Source organism: Castor canadensis, chromosome 17, assembly GCF_047511655.1.
Source record: "Castor canadensis chromosome 17, mCasCan1.hap1v2, whole genome shotgun sequence".
NCBI lineage: Eukaryota > Metazoa > Chordata > Mammalia > Rodentia > Castoridae > Castor > Castor canadensis.
In genome coordinates, this window is record NC_133402.1 from 49,606,046 (window position 1) to 49,625,722 (window position 19,677).

Genomic DNA, 19,677 nt, shown 5'->3' on the forward strand with positions numbered 1-19,677 from the left:
GGCCAGTTTCTGAGAGGATGTGAGGGTGGGAGGCAACTCTTGACAAAAACCTTTCTTTTTTTTTTCTCTCTCTTCCTTTCTCCTTTTCTTTTTTTCAAGCATCTACAATCTGGCAAACCCTTGGCCCAAAGATTCACACCAGGTGGACTGCAGTGGGCAGGCCTCAGTTGAGGATGGGATGTTTTCTTACAGTAGCTGCCTGGGTGAAGCATCTGCTGGACAAAGTGGGACCACTGGCCCAGGGGATCTTTGACTGTCTTTCCAGAGACCCTACCTTCTGCAGGCCAGCAGTCGTTGGAATGAAGGAGCCCTCTCCAGAACCCTGCTTCCTCAGCTGCTGTTGTTCCCACAGCCACCTCTCTGCAGCCAGGCCAGCCAGGCTTCCAATGCGTTATACACAGAGTTTGGTTACACACTACCCTCCCTCTGAGATGCCAGAAGTTTTTCCACAGCCTTGGAGAGGGGCTTTGACTGAGGGCTGGGGGCCCTGGGCTCCATTTCCTTCACATTCCAGCTGGCCCAGATCCCTCTGTAGCCACAGGGTCCTGCCCCCTTCACCCTGCCCTCTGGGTGACATTGAAGCAGACCTCTATGTGGCCAGCATGGGGTTGGGAGAACTTTATAAACATTAGGACCTAACACTGTCTCATTGCTGAACTAAGAGGCCATAGCACCGAAAAGCAGCGTGGGCACTGGCTGAGGCTTCTCCCAGCCCATGGGTGGCAGTGTGCTAGGCACGCCAGCCATCATCTTAAAGCCATCCCCTCAGCCATCGTGAGCATCCCAGCGGTACCGCCATTGTCTTGACCAGCCGGCTCCTCATCCTTACACCTGGGGATTTCTTTTGATTTCAAGAACAGCCTTAATCATTCCAGTTTGATTTATGTGTATACCTCATAAACATTTTTCTTTTTTTTCTTTTTCTCCCTTTCTCTCTTTTCTTTGCCCACCATTCTCTCCCCTCTACCACCACCTTGTGACTGATGGTTTGGTTTCCTCTCTGCTCTGCCCCTGCTCAACACAGGGAGAATGTTGACTTAGAAGCAATAGTGGGCAGCAGGCCACCAAGAGCACAACCCCAGGGCGAGGTCTAGGGAGGCCCCTCAACCCGCCTCTGTTTACTGTGCAATTCTAGTCCTTCTTAAGCCATCACCAGTGGGTGTGCTCAGAGCAGAGGGGCCAGGGATTCTGTCAGCCAAGGGAAAGGCCCAGAGCCCTATATGGGGGAGTTGGCACCATCTGTCCACCTGGTGGAATGGGTGGCATTCCTCCCCAAAGCCCTTTCCTTAGCTTGGGCACAGCCACAAGTCTCATCTCTAACCTTCTATGCAATGAAATATAAACCCTCAAAGACAACTGTTAATATTTAATAAATTCCATGTTACTTATAAGGAATTAATTGCAAACATGCAGTTGAGAAACTGGATAGATATATCACCACCCCACCTGCCCCTGCTCCCACCTTGTGTGTGTGAAATTCTCAGTCTGTGGCATGTTTGACCTGTGGCAGGACTTGCTGCTGCCAGGTGAGTCACCGCCTGTCCCGCAGTGGAGCATGCACAGCTCGCAGCCTCTTTGCACGATTTCATCCATTTTAAATGCTTGACCCTCTTGCTTGGAGTTCTTTTTGCCTCCAAACCTCTCCTTTAGGAGCACTTCTAGCTGACTTCTGCACAAGCTAGTGAAGACCTGCCAGAATTGTTGCCTGAGTGTGGCAGATTGTGGGGCAGGCAATATGAGGCCACACACTCTGCAGTTTTCTGTGTCCAAGACAGCAGGAAGAAATGAAACCCCGGAGTAGACACAATGATAGGAGCCTGCACAGGATGTATGTGTGTGAATGTTCAGAAAGCTTGCTGTAGGATTTCTATGTGTAAGTTTTTCTCCCCTCCTAACTCAGCCTTGAACTAGAGGAATCTGACGGTCTCTTCCCAGTGGGGCACTGCTAAGGGCAGAGCTGGGCTGCATCCATGGCCAGAGAGGCAGAGGCCAAGAGCAGAAAGTCTGGCTGTACCCTGGAGTCCCCAGGTCCTAACTGACCTGCTTGATGACTCTCTTTTGTGAGTAGAAGTTTCAAAGGACTGTGAGCCAGGAAATCTAGGCTAGAATCCTAGGATCAAAGGGTGCTCAAGAAGAGCTGCTCTTTGGGTACTTGTGGCCTTTGGGTAAAAATATCATCTGGAGCAGGTGAACTGTTCACATAAACAATGGTTCAAAGGGAGCTTCTTGGGAAGCTTCTCAAAACTTAGGGAAGGTCCTGTATAGGCCTCTCTGCATCTGTCCCCAGGACCTGCCTTCCTCTGTCTGCTGTCTTTTCTGAAGCCCAAGTATCCTACTGTCATTAGCTTTTCCTCCATTGAGTGGGGCAGGAGTGGGGCAGGCTTGTACCGTGCATTTCTCAGGGGCTCACATCTCTCATGCTTTCCTGTAAGGCCTACACACCCCTTTAGAGGAAGATCCTGGATGGGTCAAGAAGCTGCCCACCTCTGTGTTGAATCTAAGGCCCTTGGCCTCCTGGGATTTGGCCTTTTCCATGCTATGGAACAGCTGTCTCATCTCAGAGATCAGGCCTGAGCTGTGTGAGACCATCTGAAAAAGGGCTGAGGGAGGCCATCATCTAATAACTCTAGTCCCCCAGGACCATGTTTATGTGGGATGTGTCTAGTGGCTGGATACTTAAGAGACTAAGGCAGTAACTCTTTCCACTAATGGTCAGGTCATGGGAATAATTGCAGAGCACATGCAGGGAGATGTCAGCAGATCTACCTCTGGCAGGATCCACTTCAGGCTCTGAAGTATTGACTTTTCAGCAAATTTCCTTCCTGGCTAAACCCTCTCAGTTTGAAATTTCTGACATCTGTCTCTCCTCATCCCCCACCGTACCCATAGGACACATCACTGCCCCTCTGTGAAGATGACTGTCTCTGGGTCATGGGTGGACTGGCCCTTGTGTGGATACAGCTGTGACTCTTGGGACAATGAAACCAGACCAGCATTTGGTGCCTTGGGAGCGGAGAGCAATAGGTACACCTTCAAATGGGCAATAAGTCTCTGGGGTACATCCCAGAACTTTTCCATTTCCCTTTCCCTAGCATCATAAACAAGGGTACTTTCCTATGCCTACTTGAGGGCCCACATGCACTCATTTCATAGTGACAGCCTCCCCTTACCACCATCTTCTTAGTCCTTTGGCAGAACAGGTAGTCCCAAGGCCTATAATGAAAGAGCAGCAAGGGCAACAACTCTGGCCTGTCTTCTAGAACCTGTGGAGAGTTTTTCAAACAGATCCTTTGCCATGACATTGCAGTCTGCCCTACTGGGCACTTCCCTTCTCCTTTACCCTACCCATGCTGTAAATACTTGTAATCATGGACTCAGTCAGAGGCAGAGGGACAGGCCTAATTAAATGAAACTCCTTGGAGATGCCATCTCTGTCTCCCTGTGTGCCAGTGCCCTGCTGTCATGTGCATTGGGTTGGTACTGGAGAGCCATGCAAGTCATGACATTGTGTGTGTATGCATGGGAATGTGTGTGTGTGTGTGTGTGTGTGTGTGTGTGTGTGTGTGTGTGTGTCTGCCTCATTCAGCCTCTGCAGTCAAATCGGCTTCTCTCCAAGTGCAGTATCCTGGAGAGTGGTGGCCACTCACCACCTTCTCCTCTAGCTTCCATGTCTTGTTTTTGCTTTTCCTTCTCTCCTCCCTCCCTTTCTTTCCTCTCTCCTTTACTTGAGGGGAAGAGTGCTGTACAAAGTCAAACAAGTTTACAGTTGTAAGTGCAATGACCAAGTCCTCCACATGACCTTGTGAATTGTGTGCTGTCCTCCTGTGCTCTGTGAGAACTCGTGGTACTTCAGTGTCCCTCCCCCTGTATTGTGACAAGGTATTTCTGTGGTATCAGAATAAAAGGACTTGATATAAACAACCTACAGATTGTCTGTGGACTGGTTTCTAAAGTGAGAAGGCTTAGTCAAAGGAGTAAATCCCCAAATTTGTGACAATTTTGTTCACCATTAAAGGAAAAGTATGAAAGGACAAAATTTCAGAAGTGCTGCATGACTGGGGGCTGAGTCCACACCAAGCCAATGGGCCTGCCACAAAGATGGGTCCCAAACATAGACCAGAGGCAAGCAGTTCACTGAACAGGCTATTGAGATAATGGGTTTCCATGTCGCACATACAGCTTTTTGGGGCCTGGCTCCCAGGAGGCAGGTGAGCAGGTGCTGCCAATAAGCCTTACACCTGCCTGCCTTGCTCAGCCTACTCCAATCCCAGAACTAATCATGGCTGCCAGACTTTCCCCAGATGATCAGGAGTGACTAGAAAATTTGAAAACACAGGTAAATAAGATCAATTTTGCCTCAAATGGGTAACACTCAAAGGCAAAGGCAGGGTGCAGGGAGCCAGACTGCAGGGTATAGGAAGGAGGGGCATCCTTCTGGGTTGGTGTTGCCCAGGCTCTCCTGCCCTCCATTGCCACCTTAGCCAAACCAGTCCTGTGCCAAGTGCATAGGGGGCCCGCCTACCCAGGCTCTTCTTTCCACACACAGGAAGCTCTTTGGTCCTGGGTGGAGTCTGACCTCTGCTCCTGGGGAAGAGGGCTGTGGCTAATCCGCTCAAGATCCCCAGCAAGGCGCCACTGAGAAGGGCGGGTGAGGGCTGCAGGGACAGATAGCTCTCGGGGTAGTCCTGGTGACCGATAAGCCGAGACAGCACCCTGAAAACTCAACATCTACCCCTCTTTGCCCCCACGCCATAAGGTCCCTCCGGGACCTGCGCCTTTCCCTTCCACCTGCCTCGGACCCTCCAGTGCAGGGTGAATGTCTGCCTCATAGTAGATGGGGAGGGACCCCAGTCCGCCAGTCACAGAGCCGCAAAAGACCCACGCGTATGCAGGCCGCAGCTCCTGCCAGATCCAGAGTCCTCGGGGTTTCCCCGCCCCTCATCCTCCAACATTCATAGGTCTACGTTCCTCTCAGGCCCCGCCCTCCGAATGCTCTGGGGATCACTAAGGTCCGACCGCGCTTTTTTCGCCTCTGGCTCCAGCCCCTAACCCACTTCGCTCCTCATAGATCTCGCCACTCCAGGACACCCGCTCCCATATTCCGTGGTGGCCTTCTCTCCTCGGCGATCCCACTGCCTCCCTGTCTCGGTTAACAGGTCTGGGACTTGAGCCACAAACCCCGCCTCCATTTGCCTAGTCCACACCTAAAAGGCCAGCTCCTTTCCTCTAGGTTCCAGCCCGCACCTTTCTATGACTCACAGGCTCCGCCTTCTTACTACAAAGGCCCCGCCCGCTTTCAACGGTCCTTGCCCATTCGTCAAAGTCTCCTCCCTCCCAGGTCGCCTCCCGGATATAGCGGAAATTGACAGGGCCTCCCCAGGCTCCGCCCATCCTAAGGCTCACTTCCGGGGCATAGGACTGTGTTGCAGAGACTATGGAGCGTCAGGTGAGGGCTCGGCCCGCGGCCCCTGTGGTCCGTGCAACCCGGGCCGAGTCTGATCCTGGTGTGTCTCCTGCGCAGGTGCTGCTAAGCGAGCCCGAGGAGGCGGCGGCGCTATACCGGGGCCTTAGCCGCCAGCCCACGCTGAGCGCCGCCTGCCTGGGCCCCGAGGTCACCACGCAGTATGGGGGCCGCTACCGGACAGTGCACACTGGTGCGTGGACAGCGGAAAATTGGGTGGTGACGGGTCCGTGCACTCGTGTGAAGAGGTTGGGAATGTGGAAGGCTGTCTGCTTGATAGTGCCATGAGTGTGTGGTGGAAATCAGGTCTTGGAGGGCACCCCTTGCACCCAGCTCCCTGCACACAGGTATATAGGGGCTGTGCAAGCATTACCGGTTAGTGTCCGTGAGTGTTTGAGTTGAGGGTATTGGAGTAGAATTGAGACCCTGGAACAAGGTGTGTGCCTTATAGGGCTCTCCCCTACCATTCCATCCTACATGCATGACAGGCTGTCCTTAAGATCCCAGAGTGGGTGCTGGGGGCAGTAATGAGTTCTCCCCAAATGGCTGCCAGCTCAGGTTCTGGAGGCCTGGACTTGGGTTTGGTCAAGTGTTGTCCAGGCTTCATTCAGGGTGTCTGGAGACAGATTGGGAAAGGTGGGCCTGGGCCTTCTTGGTGTGGAGGTGGGGGTGGGGTAGTGACCCTTCCTGGCCAAGACAAGTTGAGCAGCCTCATGCCTCCCCTTGCAGAGTGGACCCAAAGGGACCTGGAACGCATGGAGAACATCCGATTCTGCCGCCAGTACCTGGTGTTCCATGATGGAGACTCAGTGGTGTTTGCAGGGCCTGCAGGCAACAGTGTGGAAACTCGGGGGGAGTAAGTTTGAGGGAGGAAGCCTGTAACTATCTTCCATGCCAGCCTTTTATGAATGCCCATTATATGCCTAGATGTAAGTAGGGCCCAGAGGGAGGCCAGGAGCCAGGCACCGACCCTTGGGAGCTAATTTGGTCTCTGGTAATGTGGTCTGATAAGCACTGAAGGCTTGTTTCAAACTCAGGCCCAGCCTAGAGTCCACAGTGACTTGGGAATGTGGGGAGAGTAGAATTCCAGTCCCAGGCAAGAGAGGCAAGGCCATTGTGGGGCTAGAGGTGCTGCAGGGGGTGGAGGGATTTTGTCTAAGAAGTTATGGTCAGTAAAGGGGAAGCACAGGGTTATTTTGGGGTGGATATAATCCTGATTTGCCACCCCATGTCCTCAGGTTGCTAAGCAGAGAATCTCCTTCGGGCACCCTGAAAGCTGTGCTGCGTAAGGCTGGAGGCACAGGCTCTGGGGAGGAGAAGCAGTTTCTGGAGGTGAGTCTGTATGGGACAAGGGGGTGGGCAATGAAGAGCTCAGCCCCACAGATGAGGTTCTGTTGAGGGGCAGACAGCCTGATGCCTAGATGTTTTCAGGTTTGGGAGAAGAATCGGAAACTTAAGAGCTTCAACCTGACAGCACTGGAGAAACATGGGCCTGTTTATGAGGATGGTGAGACATCTGGTTCGTGAGCAAGCAGGGTGGAGGAAGGGCAGCCATAGCCCTTGTCTCCCCCTGATCAGCCCTCCCTGCACCCAGACTGCTTTGGCTGCCTGTCCTGGTCACACTCGGAGACACACTTGTTATATGTGGCAGAGAAGAAGCGTCCCAAGGCTGAGTCCTTCTTTCAGACCAAAGCCTTGGACATCAGTGCTGGTGATGATGAAATGGCCAGGCCGAAGAAGCCAGACCAGGCCATCAAGGTGCTCATGGTGTGGCTAGGCCATGAAGGCCTTGCAGGGCAGCCCTGGGGCTCAGTGTGCTTCCCACCCTCTTCCTTTCAGAATTGGGGAGGTACTGCCTTCAAGGAGGCAGGGCAGGATCTTGTAGACAGTCTGGACAGTGAGTATCCTGTGTTCTTAGGGGGATCAGTTTGTATTTTATGAAGACTGGGGAGAAACCATGGTTTCAAAAAGCATCCCTGTGCTCTGTGTGCTGGATGTCGACAGTGGCAACATCTCAGTGCTTGAAGGGGTCCCTGAAAATATGTCTCCTGGACAGGTCAGCAGAAACTTGGCTTATGTCCCTCCTGGAGTCTGGGTACCTTGCATGAGTTAGTGCCCTTTGCTTATAATGCCCTGTGGTCTTATTTACAGGCTTTCTGGGCCCCTGGAGACACAGGTGTAGTGTTTGTGGGCTGGTGGCATGAGCCCTTCAGGTTAGGCATCCGCTTCTGCACCAATCGCAGGTGAGGAAGTGGGGCAGGGTAGGGAGGCCTACAGCACAGCTGTCCATGAAGCTGACTGTCTCCCTGGCCATTCCAGGTCAGCCCTGTATTATGTGGACCTCATCGGGGGGAAGTGTGGTAAGTGGCTGGCACCCACCTGTGCTTTGCTAACACACATTAGCCCTGCCAATATTTATGATGCTCATATTTCTTTGTGGCCCAGAACTCCTCTCAGATGACTCCCTGGCTATTTCTTCTCCCCGGCTGAGCCCAGATCAGTGTCGCATTGTCTACCTGCAGTACCCATCTCTGATCCCTCATCATCAGTGTAGCCAGCTGTGCCTGGTAAGCTGGAGGTGGGTGGGAGCGGTGGGGGGGATCATCAGCAAGAAGAGGGGATTGTGGGTAAGAGCTGATGAGCTGATGCTGATGCTGGTGGATGAATTCCAGCATCATCCCCCTGTGGGCCCTCAGTGGATGCCTTCCTGTCCTGGTTGTTACAGTGGTGTGAATACTGCCTGTCTTCTCAGGGCAGGGCCTGGAGGCTGAGTGTGCTGACAGAGAGTGCTTTGCACTATCAGGGCTCACTACCTTGAAAGCATCCTCCATCTATAAGGATGTTTCTGTCCTTTTTTTTTATCATCTGTAAGTATCCTGGCTCTGCAAGGAACTAGGATATAGTGGGGAATTATACAGTTCCAGTCTCTGCCCAGGAAGAGCTCTGGACCCCTGGTGAAAATCAGAGGGACATGCCTATCTGAGGCCTCTTTGGGCATTTGGTACAGGTTCCCCTAAAGGAGATGTATCAGACTTATCTCAGGTCCCCCTTCCCACCCATGAGGCTACCCAAAGCTGTCCCTGGAGGGGATAGATGCAGAGCTCTGTGCCTTGAGGACATTACCTGTCCCCTGGTGGGCCTGATTATTGTATTCTCTTGCAGTATGACTGGTATACCAAGGTCACCTCAGTGGTGGTGGACATTGTGCCTCGGCAGCTGGGAGGTGAGAGGTGCCTGGCTGGGGGTATTCAGTGGAGTCTACAGCTCTGTGAGTTCCTGCTGTTTGTTCTATCTGTGCCCAGCTCTTCTATCCTGGGAACCCAGGAGGACCCTAACTCCCTAATGGGCCATGGGGAACAGTTCTGGTGGGAAATAGTTGGCTAGGCTGAAGCTGAGATCAGGGTAGCCCAAGTTAGCTAGGAATTTAGATGATTTAAATCATGTGCTGAAGTTCACAATTAGATTTATTTTTTCAATGTCTGATTGAGACCATTACTCTTCCAGTAGGTGTCAGAAAGTGTATTAGTTTCGAATATTATACTTAGAGGTTCTGAGCCTTAGTCTGTGGTGTTACCCTACCCTTCACTCCCCCCCTAGCAACCTTTGTCCTGTCTAAATCAGCTTGTCCTCTGGGAGAGCGGCTCTTGGCTAGAGGTTCCTATTTCAACTGTAGGTGTTTACAACTCTGCTTGGGATCCTGGGCTATCCCAAGGACATGAGTGGTGAAAGTCTCTTGCTTTCTCAAGCCACCCAGATAGGTCAGTGGACAAAGTTCCAGGAGTACAGTGGGGCTGTAGTTCAGTGGTAGATCACATGCTTAGCATGCACAAGGACCTGGGTTAGATCCCCAGCACCAAAAGGGAGAAGGGAAAAAAAGGGAGGGAGGGGAGAGAGAGAGAGAGACAGACAGACAGACAGACAGACAGACTGAGATTCTTTGTTTTTTCTTTGGGATGTAGGGGTGGGGACTTAGTCTGAATCTCAGCTCTGTGCAAGTTAGCTGTGTGTCCTTGATCTCCCTGACCTTTCATTTCTTCATCTGTGGAGGGAGTGGATGGTCCTGCCTCACAAACTTGACCCCTTAAAACCTCTGCTTTTGGACACAGTCCCAGCCTTCCCATCTTTGCAGAGAACTTCTCTGGGATCTACTGCAGCCTTCTGCCTCTGGGATGCTGGTCGGCTGACAGCCAGAGAGTAGTCTTCGACTCAGCTCAACGCAGTCGACAGGTAAGGGCCTCTGACTCTGTTGAAAGGCAACACATGATCAACTGCCAGGAGCCTGAGACTTAGGACAGATATGTGCATGCCCTTGGAGAATACCCAGCCCCAAGGTCTCATTGGCCCCTTGAAGTCCTGCTTGCCCTGTCCTGGACTCACTTCTCCTTAAGGGGACCAGCTGCCCTGGTGCCCCACAGCAGAGCCCTAGTCCCTTTTTCCAGCCAGGGGACAAGGTGGTTGCCTCTGGAATGGATCCCTGAACACTCTATAAGGGCAACTGATGGAGACAGGATGAGCCCTTTCCCCAGAGATGGGGTGAGAGCACCACAGTGTGCCAGGCACTCCTTTTTGGATGTGATATCATTTAGTCTCATACTAACTCAAAAGGGGCTCGTTGGCATTCCTTGCCTTTTCCAGGGACACTTGGTAGGTTGTGATGGGGCTGAGATTTGAACCTAAGCCTTCAGGCTGCTCAATACTGCACTGAGTAGCCATTCCCATAGCTGCCTACAGTGCTGGCCTGGCCCAGGGTCCCCAAGAGGGGAGGTGTCCAACCCCATAGGGCTGTTGGACATGGTGCTGCACACACCTTCCCTCTGTTTTAGGACCTGTTTGCTGTGGACACCCAGACAGGCAGTGTGATCTCCCTTACACCTGGTGAGCAAGGCTTGGGCAGTAGTGGTAAGAGCAGAACTGGTGAGCCAGACAGCCAGGTCTGAAGTGAGGCTAGAGCTTGATATGAGAGGCAGCAGTGGCAGTATCAGCCATTCTCACCAGTGACTGTTCCACAGCCTTTACTAACAGTCCCCTGAGGATCCTGCCCATGCAAGGCCCTGACCCAACCACATAACATCTCCTGTGCTCCACTGCCCTTCAGCACTCAACTTTGTATGTCCTGGCCCAGCCTCAGGATGGCTCCACCCCTATGCTAAACCCCACAGACCAGTCTAGTCCTGAGTTATTATCTCTCTTCCCAAACTTTAGGTGCCCTATTCCAGGCAAAAGCAGCTCTGCCACCTTAGGGCCCAAGAGAAACCCTGTCTTCCCCATACTCACACCTGATGCCTGCCCTGAAATTCTCTTTGAGTTTTCCACCTGCTCTATCTCTACCTGCTCCTTCACAAAGCTATGAAAGTTTTATTCCAAACCTACATCTCATCACACAGTCCTGCTTAAGCATCTGCTTGGACCCACTACCCAGACTCCCTTACACACCCAACTCCCTGGGCCTAGCTGCCACCCCTTCATACTACAGTCATTGTGCCATCGTGACCTGGTGAGTCTCCAGTTCTGCCGTTCCTGGGCATAGCCAGAGTCTGCTGGATAAACAATGGACTGAGCAGTTGGGTGTTTGTGAGAGGTGCTTCTCTGGTTAGACAGCCTCCAGCTGGGACTCTACAGAGAGCAGGTGGGAAGGTGGTGGTCCCTGCTAGGTACTTAGTGGTATCTGCTATCTCCAGGAGGGTCAGGTGGAAGTTGGAAGCTGCTTACAATTGACAGGGACCTCATGGTGGCACAGTTTTCCACACCCAGCCTGCCTCCAAGCCTGGTGAGTATTGGTGGGTCCCCGGCTGGGAGGTAGGGGTTCTATGCAGGCAGAGACCCCAGACAAGGGAACTGGGCTAAGACACAGACCCAGCACAGTATGGCCCACAGGGTTTGGCACTCATGGGGAAGAACTATGGGCTAGAGTCTGCTCTGTCCTTAATAGGGTGTCTGCAGAAGTGCCTAGACTGCTGGTATTACAGAGCACAGACAGGCAAACAGTGGAACCTGGAAGCTGAGGAGGGTGGGTGAAGAGGGGTCATATGTGAATGTGAATACCTTGGTATATAGCACTCAACAAGAATCCATGCTGTATTCTTTAGAGTTGGGCAGAAGGTGCAGCTTAGTGAGAGCTGCCCACTTCCCACTTTGGACAGAAGCAGAAGGACAAGGAGGTAGCCAGGCCACCTGTGACAGTTTCCTTCCTCTTGGCAGAAAGTTGGATTCCTGCCTCCTGCAGGGAAGGAGCAATCAGTGTTATGGGTGTCCTTGGAGGAGGCTGAATCCATTCCTGATATTCACTGGGACATCCGGGTGCTACAGCCACCCCCAGAGCAAGAGAATGTACAGTATGGTGAGTTGGGCCAGGGGCACAGGGACATCTTCTCTAGGTTTCCCAGCATTTTCAGTGACCCTGTCTGCTTCTTGGCTGAAAATACCGTGTTTCCTAAAATTTCTTCTAAGAGGTTTTCTGTAATTATGGATTATGGTCATGGGGAAGAGCATCCAGGGATCTGAGTGCCTGCTCTAGATATCAGCACTGAGTACCACCAGGCAAATCATCATGGTGAGAAAATTAAGGCCCAGGCCTGGGAGTATGGTCCTGAGTTAAAACCCCAATAATGCTACCAAAAAAAAGAGAGAGAGAGAGGCAGGCCTTGTATGAGAGGTCTCATACAAGGCTTGTGTGACCACACCTTATCCAGAATGCTGTTCCTTTAGAGGGGCTCTCTGACTAGGGCAGTAGGTGCACAAGCCTCAGGGATCTGGGTATCATGATGTGGTCTAGGCTGGCCAGGTCATGTTCCATAGGTCAGCCCCAAACCTGCAGCTATAGATGGGGCCTTGACTGGGGAAGCCCATGTGAAGTCGCATGGTCCTGCTGACTGCTTCCCTCTCCCTGCAGCTGGCCTTGACTTTGAAGCGATCCTTCTGCAGCCCAGTAATCCTCCAGATAAGACCCAGGTGCCCATGGTGGTCATGCCCCACGGTAGGCATCTGCTTAAGAGCCCCCCTTGCCCTCCCACCACCCCTCTTAGCTGGCTCTTTAACCCTCTGCTCCTGTCTGTAGGGGGGCCCCATTCATCCTTTGTTGCTGCCTGGATGCTGTTCCCAGCCATGCTTTGCAAGATGGGCTTTGCAGTGCTACTAGGTGAGCAAGGAGGGAGCTGTAGTTCTACTTGGATTTGGTGAAGTGGTGGGGTGGTCCTGGTTTGGATAAACCCATGGGTGTCATCCTAGTCTCCAGATCTTTCTGTAACTTGGTTACTTCCTCTAGTGACCACTACCAGGAACTGCACTGGCAGGTTCTCCACGGCCTGGTGATAATGTGGATTAGTTTGGGACTTCATGGAAAGGATGCTGTGGTCACTGGGTAGCAGCTTCAAATCTTTGGCTATTTCCACTTGACAGTCTGTGGTGTAATGGTCTGTGGCCCACTTCGTAAATGTGTAAAGTAGTGTCCAGGGCGCTGAGAATGTTGCCTGATGACTCTGTTCCTCACCTTCAGTGAACTATCGTGGCTCCACGGGCTTTGGCCAGGACAGCATCCTTTCCCTTCCAGGCAATGTGGGCCACCAGGATGTGAAGGATGTCCAGGTAGCAGGGGGTGAGGCTTCTGGACAGACTGGAGGGTGGAAATCAGGGGCATGGCCCCATTTAGCTGGGCATGCAGCTAGCTGCAGCATTCTCTGCCTCGCCCTGTAGTTTGCAGTGGAGCAGGTGCTCCAGGAAGAGCACTTTGATGCAGGCCGTGTGGCCCTTATGGGTGGTTCCCATGGTGGGTTCCTCTCGTGCCATCTGATTGGTCAGTACCCAGAGACCTACCGTGCTTGTGTGGCACGCAACCCCGTGATCAATATTGCCTCCATGATGGGCTCCACTGACATCCCTGACTGGTGAGTGTGCACTGCAGGTCCCTGTCCTTCTTTCCATCCCATATTCCCATGGAGCCCCTGCAGGTCCCAGAGTTCCTGGGACTGCATCGGCTTGGTCTCTTGCAGGTGTGTGGTAGAGACTGGCTTCCCTTATAGCAGTGACTGCCTGCCAGACCTCAGTGTATGGGCAGAGATGCTGGACAAGTCACCTATCAAGTACATCCCTCAGGTACCCAGCCCTCCTCCTTGCCTGGTGTGCTACCCATCCATCCAGAACAGAGGACCCAGTTCACCACCATCCTCTGCACTCCCACTCCCAGGTAAAGACACCACTGTTACTGATGCTAGGTCAGGAGGACCGGCGTGTACCCTTCAAGCAGGGTATGGAGTATTACCGTGCTCTCAAAACTCGGAATGTGCCTGTTCGGTGAGTGCCACAGGATAGCCCTGGCAGCTGGGAGCAGGTGAGCAGGGGAGGACCCTCCAACCTCAATGTTGCTGCCCAACCCCTACAGGCTCCTGCTCTATCCCAAAAGCACCCATGCACTATCAGAGGTGGAGGTGGAATCAGACAGCTTCATGAATGCTGTACTCTGGCTCCACACTCACTTTAGCAGCTGAAGCCCTGCCATTCTGCGTGAGCCTGTGTCACACTTGGCTCTTGGGGAGTACCAGGGTCTGGCAAAGCAGTCAAGAGACTTCCTGGGCTCTGGACTCCATGTATGAGTAGACGGAGGAATGTGGACTACATAGTCATAATAAATGAGGACACACAGCCTGATTCATGCTGGTACTTTGTACCAAGCCATCCCCCACTCCATCCCCCAGAGACCCTAGGCCTTGGATGTGGTAACCACAATGGTTTCACCTGCCTCTGGTATCAGTGGGGAGGGGTTAGTAAGAAGTTCAGCCTCTGCCTGTCCTGGTCAACTAGGACTCTGTACCAGGCTAGCTCTCTCTGCTAGGGGGCCTTTGGTTAGAAACTGCTCTACACTACTTTTATACTTCCAGGAGGGCCTCTGGAGGATGAGTGAGGTTTTGCCCTTCTACAGCACTCACAGGATAAGGTAGTTCTAGGGTCCGACCACCCAGCCCAGAGTGTGCTGGGCTTAAGACACCCAGGCCCTTGCAAGGAGTCAGCAACTCATTCACTAGCATTAGAGGCTAAGAAGCACTGTGTACAGGCATAAAGAGGAAAGGTGGTTTTATGTCTGACAGGAAGTTTTGTTCTCCCCAAGGCAAGTGGTCAAGGCCAAGCTTATTCCATGTGCGTGATCTTATGAATCCAGTCCACAAACACAGACACACGCTTGAAGATGGCTGGCCAGAGGGGCCGTGCACACACTCGGCTGGGGAATATAATTCCCTCCAGGACCCAGCAGTCATTTGTAAAGCAGGCGAGTGGGCCCCCGTAGTCACCCTGGCAGGTGGGAAAACTGGTGAGGGCTTTGGTCCTTGCTGATAAAGTAGTACATTTCCAGCCCCATGCTGGCCCAAAAACCCTGCCACTGACCTCACAGGCCCCTCTAGGAACCAACAATCCCTCAGTGCACATCTCACTCTCCTGTACTTGTCCTTGGTACTTTTTATTACATTCCTGGTTAGAGATGACATTCAGCGAGGCGACGTGGAGCACTGTTTCATCACTTGGACCTACAGTGAGGAGAATGGTGAGGAGAGGGTCCCTGTGCAGGATCTAGGGCTCTACCACCTGACCAGGAGCAGTCCATGCCTGGGCACTGTGCTCTTACCTTTGGTCTCACCCCAGCCTGCGATCTCACACTTGGTCCCCGGAGGCACCACATACCGCTCAGGGGGCAGGCAAATCAGAGCCACTCGCTGGTTCAGGGTCACAGATCTTTACCAGGAATAAGGGCACTGAGGGCTTGAGACTACAAGGCCCAGCCCCACCTCACACCCTCTAAACTTGTCCACATACCTCTCCAGCTTGAGCAGGACAAGCTGGGAATCTGAAGGCCCGCACACCATCTTGGTCACTGGGACCCGCTGCAGGTCTGGTTCCCCAGGCCGTGGGTTCTGGAACAGGGTGCCCAACCATACTTCATATCCCATGAGAGGTTCACTGCTAGGAGAGAAGCTCTGCTAGGTCATCTTTAACTCCCAGTCCGCTACCCAATGGCTCACTTGTTGGCTTGGCTGGATAAAGTGAGCTGGGAGGAGGATGAAACCAAGGGGGTGGGAAGGGTCTCCAAACTGAAGGGAGGCTCACCAAGAGGAGAAGCATTGCCGGGCAGTCAGTACCCACTGCTCCTTCACTAGGGACCCCCCACAGAAATGTTGGCTCTGCCTGGAGGAATGGGGATTAGGAGAAGGAACAGTGAGTCCTGGGACATGTGCTGGACCTGCCAACATCTGGCAAGGACCTCTGTGGTCAGGGACACTCCTTATAGGCATGATCATGGAGGACAGAGCCTTAGCTCCTCTCTTGGGGAGACAGACACTTGTGCCTCACCGATTGCGCAAGCTGACTGTCCAGGGTGAGTTCCCTGGTTGGCCCCCCACCACACGCATCCTGGAGCGCTGCTTGTCCAGCCTGTCCACCCTCTTCCCACACTTCACAAACTGCACCTGGTCTGGGGGATGGACAGGATGAAACCCTCCTGGGTGGAGTTGGGATGTACGGGGTCTCCACCCACAGCTGACCAAAGACTGCACCTGGGGGGTTCAGGATGGATGGCAGCTGGTCATCATCTGAAAGACCAAGTTGACCCAGGTTAAGGAAGCCAGTCTTTGGAGGTGGGAGCTGAGGCATAGTCAAGGGGAAGTGTCATCAGTACTCACTGCAGCTTCGCAGGGCACAGTAGTCAAACAGGGTCCTTGGGTCTGTAGTGTAGCACCATGGCCCATGGTTATCCCCATCTGGGTTCCTACAGAAGTTTTCCTCTAGTTGCGCCTGTGGAGCTGAGGTGGGTGTGAACCTAGCAGGGAAGGGAAACAAAATTATAGGGCTGTTCCAAACCCTTTCCAAAGCACGTTGCCCTAGGATTAGGGCCCAGTCCGGGTTGGGTACGCCCAAGGACTCACTGAGGCTTGTGCGGTGTCTCTGCAGACCAATGCTGGCAGGGGATGCCCTTGCGGGTCTTGTTGACCAAGCCGCGGTACTGCTCCCCTGTACCGTGGTAGCAGTCTGCGGTGGGCGGACAAAAGCAGCGTCAGTCCCAGTCCTTGCCCTGGCCCTCAGGCTCGGGGCTTCCAGTCCCAGCTCTGTATCCCTTGCTCCAGCCTCACCCTCTGGGGGCACTTCGTCCGTGCAGCGCTTGATCTGGTAGCAGAAGGCCATGCGTATACCAGGAAGGGATGTGAAGCACCAGGGTGCTTCTGAGTCATCGGGGTTCCGACAGAAATTCTCCCGAAGGTCCCTGAGCGGGCACTCACCTCAGTGGTGGCCAGGTTCCACCAAATCTGGCAGCCAGCTTCAGACTGGGCCTTTAGCCCCACTCCAGGCCCCGCCTTTCTTCAAGCCCCACTACAGGACCACCTTTCAACTCCCGCCCATAGGAGTACGCCCTTCAGTTCCTGCTTGTCACCTTACTTGCACGCGTATTTCTCCGGTGCAAAGTGGTGCTGATGCGGGCTCTGAGCATCCCAACGCTGGCAAGGCACACCGGCAGTGGTGGTGTTGGCTGTGCCCCGGTAACCCTGGCCTTTCCCGCGGAAGCAGTTGAAAGTCGTGGCCTCTCGCGGTTGTGTCTCGGGCCCTCGGATGGACCAAGGCAGGTTGGAACCTGACTGGAAGCTGGAATCGGAGCTGGGGTGGGGCTGGGCTTGCCTCATGTGCGTCTTGGGTACACAATCCAGTTTGCTTTCAACCTACCGTCTGGTCATGCTAGTCCCTCTTGTCCCTCCCCAGTCAAGCCACCAAAAATTTCCGGTTGCCTTCCCTGGCCCTGGCCCCACCCCCCGGCCTACCGCAACGCGGGAGGTCACAGAATTCTCTCTTGAGCTGTGGGTCTGTGGTGTAGCACCAGGGCCGCTCAGATCCGTCAGGATTCCGGCAATAGTTATCATCCAGACCTCGGTCCGGGAACCTAGGGGCGGTACCTGGGCATGAACAAGACCTGGGACTCTGGCCCCATCCCTGTAGGCCTGAACCCTCCCCTAGCCCGGCCCCCAGGGTGCATACTTGTCAGGCTGGAAGGGGTGCGAGTGAGGGTGCTGCAGGTCCCAGCGCTGGCACTCACGTCCCGACTCTGTGCGGTCTACCGCACCACGATAATCCTCGCCATTGCACCAAATACAAGCAGCTGGAGACAGAAAACCAATGAGTTCCTGGACTGGAGTGAGCCTATCCCTCCGTCCCCAAACTTGACCTGGTGCTACTTACCATCCTGGCAGGACTTGATGCCACAGCTCTGGAAGCGCACAGTACGGTTTGTCGTGTAGCACCAGGGACCTCCCAGGTACCCATCAGGGTTGCGGCAAAAGTTCTCTTCCAAGCCATTCTGAAGTGTGGGTATATAGCTGTAGGCAGAGAGCATCAGTACAGTGCATGCTGGGAGAATTCTGAAGCTAGGGATGGAGGGAAGGTGTTTGTCTCACTTGTGGTCATTGGGAAACTTGTAGTTCCAGCCTTGGCAGGGCAGCCCATCTTCTGTCATGGCTACAGTGCCCCGGTACCTGACCCCATTGTCCATAATGCAGGTCCGAACATAGTCTGGAAGCAACAGAGGAAAGTTCTACAGGGACTGAGGTCCCAGGTCCCCTATCACCTACTTTCCTCCTCCCCAAAGCCACTTGCCTTTCTTCTGGAATAGGTCACAGCCCTTAGAATAGTGCAGCTGTGTGTGGGATGAGTTCTGGGTCCATGGCAGCAGCTGGCAACTGTGGCTACTCCTATTGTAATGGAAGGCCCTGTTGAGAAAGCACAGGGTTACTCAGTGTCCCAGGTTTCCATACTTCCAGTCATCTTGGCCACTCACCGGCAGTCCAGAAGGGACCCACAGAACCTAGCACATTCTTCAGCATCTGCCACATCCTCCCGCCAAGGTCCAGCCACCACTGCATGTAGCAGATTCTGCAGCTGTGTGTCCTGAAGCAGCTGGAAGTCATTCAATGGAGAGCGCTGCCCTGTGGGGTGACACAGGGCAAGTGGATATGCACGTCAGTTCACGTATATTGGCATGTCATTCAGGGATTAGATACAAGGCCTCTGGGATGGGCCTGGTGTGTACTTTCAAGGACCAACCTAGCCTCCCTGCATAGGGTGGGGGAAGCAGGTCCAGACAAGATGGTTTTCATTAGTACCTCTGTTTAGTAGGCCAGGCACTGGGCACAGGTTTAACACACTCCATGAAAACTGTAGGTGACCTTGCCCCATCTCACTCTGAGCCTAAGTGAGAATGCTTAGGCTCAGAGGCACTATACTATCCAGGGAGGAACTCAGTCTAGGCATTCTGGCTCCCAAGTCTGGGCTTTCAGCAACATGAAGGCATATACTAAGTTAGACAGATCAGGCTCACAAGGAATCACTGGTGTCTGTGCATCTGTGTGGTCCCAACATTGCCTCAACACCACAGCAAATGTGCTATGTAGGCCTGAGTAGGCAGTGTGTATGTATCTATCTACCTTTCTATCCATATTACCAAGGCTCCCCAGCTCTGCTGAAGAGGACAAGGTCAATGCTCCCTGCCCAGTAGGAAAATGAGCTCCTGGCAAGAATAGTAGCATTAGCCCAGTGCCTGTGGGCTAATTCTACTCAGGTGCCTTAAACTGAGCTACTCAGGAGGCAAAGATCAGGACGATCAAGGTTTGAAGCCAGCCTGGGCAATTAGTTTATGAGCTCCTATCTCAAAAAAAAAAAACAAAAAAACCCAACACGTACAAAAAAAGGGGGCTGGTGGAGTGGCTCAAGATGTAGGCCCTGAGTTCAAGCCCCAGTACTGCAAGAGAAAATAAAGAACAGTAGCATGGACTTGGGGACTAACCTGCTCCTGAAGGCAGATGGGGATCACGGTGGGGGGCACTCACCAAGGGCCACTGAGCACTGCACCAGAAGCAGCATGAGTGGGAGCCACCCCATTCTCCTGGCTGGAGGCTGCACTGTGACCCACCACAGCCCCATCCAGGAAGTTGTGAAACCTCCCCCTACAGGATTGGGTGGCTCTGGCTCCACACCCCCACTTGAGGCACCTGACCTTGAGACCTGGTAACAGGAGCCAAGTGAGGTCAAGCCGCAGGCCCTATAGGTCAAATGCAAGGGTTCTCATCCTGGTACAACTAGACCCCTGAGAGGCCTCCCTATATAGTGGGCATGGGTTAGGAAGGTTCTGTATGAACTCCCTGGGGTGGGGGTGAAGGCTCCATGCAGTTTAGACTACTCAAGAGCATTGTGGCAGT

At 53.4% G+C, this 19,677-nt stretch overlaps 4 protein-coding genes across 15 annotated transcripts in view; 3 read left to right on the forward strand and 1 right to left on the reverse strand.

Moving 5' to 3' along the window:
* Nucleotides 1–3,925, forward strand: part of Bsn (bassoon presynaptic cytomatrix protein) — an 86,872-nt gene extending 82,947 nt beyond the window's left edge. For all 3 annotated transcript variants that reach the window (XM_074059645.1, XM_074059644.1, XM_074059646.1), the window contains one exon: nucleotides 100–3,925. The gene's annotated coding sequence lies outside the window, so the exon portion shown is untranslated. The remainder of the gene's footprint in view (nucleotides 1–99) is intronic.
* Nucleotides 3,926–5,338: 1,413 nt separating this feature from the next.
* Nucleotides 5,339–16,979, forward strand: Apeh (acylaminoacyl-peptide hydrolase). Of its 3 annotated transcripts, none has more exons than XM_074059657.1 (22): nucleotides 5,339–5,446; nucleotides 5,522–5,654; nucleotides 6,191–6,317; nucleotides 6,700–6,793; nucleotides 6,893–6,968; nucleotides 7,056–7,219; nucleotides 7,380–7,517; nucleotides 7,613–7,704; nucleotides 7,781–7,821; nucleotides 7,907–8,028; nucleotides 8,624–8,684; nucleotides 9,591–9,688; nucleotides 10,285–10,336; nucleotides 11,140–11,228; nucleotides 11,660–11,798; nucleotides 12,351–12,434; nucleotides 12,516–12,596; nucleotides 12,954–13,042; nucleotides 13,151–13,341; nucleotides 13,447–13,549; nucleotides 13,641–13,747; nucleotides 16,840–16,979. In XM_074059657.1, exons 1-22 carry the CDS (start codon nucleotides 5,435–5,437, stop codon nucleotides 16,907–16,909), a joined length of 2,163 nt encoding a protein of 720 aa, XP_073915758.1. In that variant the 5' UTR covers nucleotides 5,339–5,434; the 3' UTR covers nucleotides 16,910–16,979. The 3 variants fall into 3 exon arrangements, with proteins under 3 accessions (XP_073915758.1, XP_020029073.1, XP_020029072.1); XM_020173484.2 differs by lacking the exon at nucleotides 16,840–16,979 and adding an exon at nucleotides 14,559–14,696; XM_020173483.2 differs by lacking the exon at nucleotides 16,840–16,979 and adding an exon at nucleotides 13,836–14,101.
* Nucleotides 13,644–19,677, forward strand: part of Rnf123 (ring finger protein 123) — a 34,320-nt gene continuing 28,286 nt past the window's right edge. The window contains exon 1 of the mRNA XM_074059647.1: nucleotides 13,644–13,747. The gene's annotated coding sequence lies outside the window, so the exon portion shown is untranslated. The remainder of the gene's footprint in view (nucleotides 13,748–19,677) is intronic.
* On the reverse strand, nucleotides 14,508–19,541 carry Mst1 (macrophage stimulating 1). Of its 8 annotated transcripts, none has more exons than XM_074059655.1 (18): nucleotides 19,309–19,541; nucleotides 18,261–18,408; nucleotides 18,080–18,192; nucleotides 17,881–17,995; nucleotides 17,666–17,802; nucleotides 17,463–17,585; nucleotides 17,239–17,363; nucleotides 16,874–17,031; nucleotides 16,570–16,700; nucleotides 16,366–16,468; nucleotides 16,123–16,259; nucleotides 15,997–16,032; nucleotides 15,794–15,914; nucleotides 15,551–15,628; nucleotides 15,260–15,406; nucleotides 15,072–15,178; nucleotides 14,834–14,973; nucleotides 14,508–14,740 (listed from the first exon to the last, which is right to left on the reverse strand). In XM_074059655.1, exons 1-18 carry the CDS (start codon nucleotides 19,400–19,402, stop codon nucleotides 14,579–14,581), a joined length of 2,175 nt encoding a protein of 724 aa, XP_073915756.1. In that variant the 5' UTR covers nucleotides 19,403–19,541; the 3' UTR covers nucleotides 14,508–14,578. The 8 variants fall into 8 exon arrangements, with proteins under 8 accessions (XP_073915756.1, XP_020029080.2, XP_020029081.2 ...); XM_020173491.2 differs by having other exon boundaries at nucleotides 16,874–17,039; nucleotides 17,251–17,369; nucleotides 17,465–17,585; nucleotides 19,309–19,451; XM_020173492.2 differs by having other exon boundaries at nucleotides 16,874–17,066; nucleotides 17,251–17,369; nucleotides 17,465–17,585; nucleotides 19,309–19,451.

Coding starts and splice junctions, on each gene's coding strand:
- Mst1 (XM_074059651.1), bottom strand. CDS start 19,402: ATGGGGCTGTGGTGGGTCACAGTGCAGCCTCCAGCCAGGAGAATGGGG. Junction 18,409..19,308: donor GCAGTGCTCAGTGGCCCTTG/GTGAGTGCCCCC, acceptor GTCACCCCACAG/GGCAGCGCTCTCCATTGAAT. Junction 17,370..17,464: donor CACCCCTTCCAGCCTGACAA/GTATGCACCCTG, acceptor TACCGCCCCTAG/GTTCCCGGACCGAGGTCTGG.
- Apeh (XM_020173483.2), top strand. Junction 5,655..6,190: donor CTACCGGACAGTGCACACTG/GTGCGTGGACAG, acceptor CTCCCCTTGCAG/AGTGGACCCAAAGGGACCTG. Junction 6,318..6,699: donor AGTGTGGAAACTCGGGGGGA/GTAAGTTTGAGG, acceptor CCATGTCCTCAG/GTTGCTAAGCAGAGAATCTC.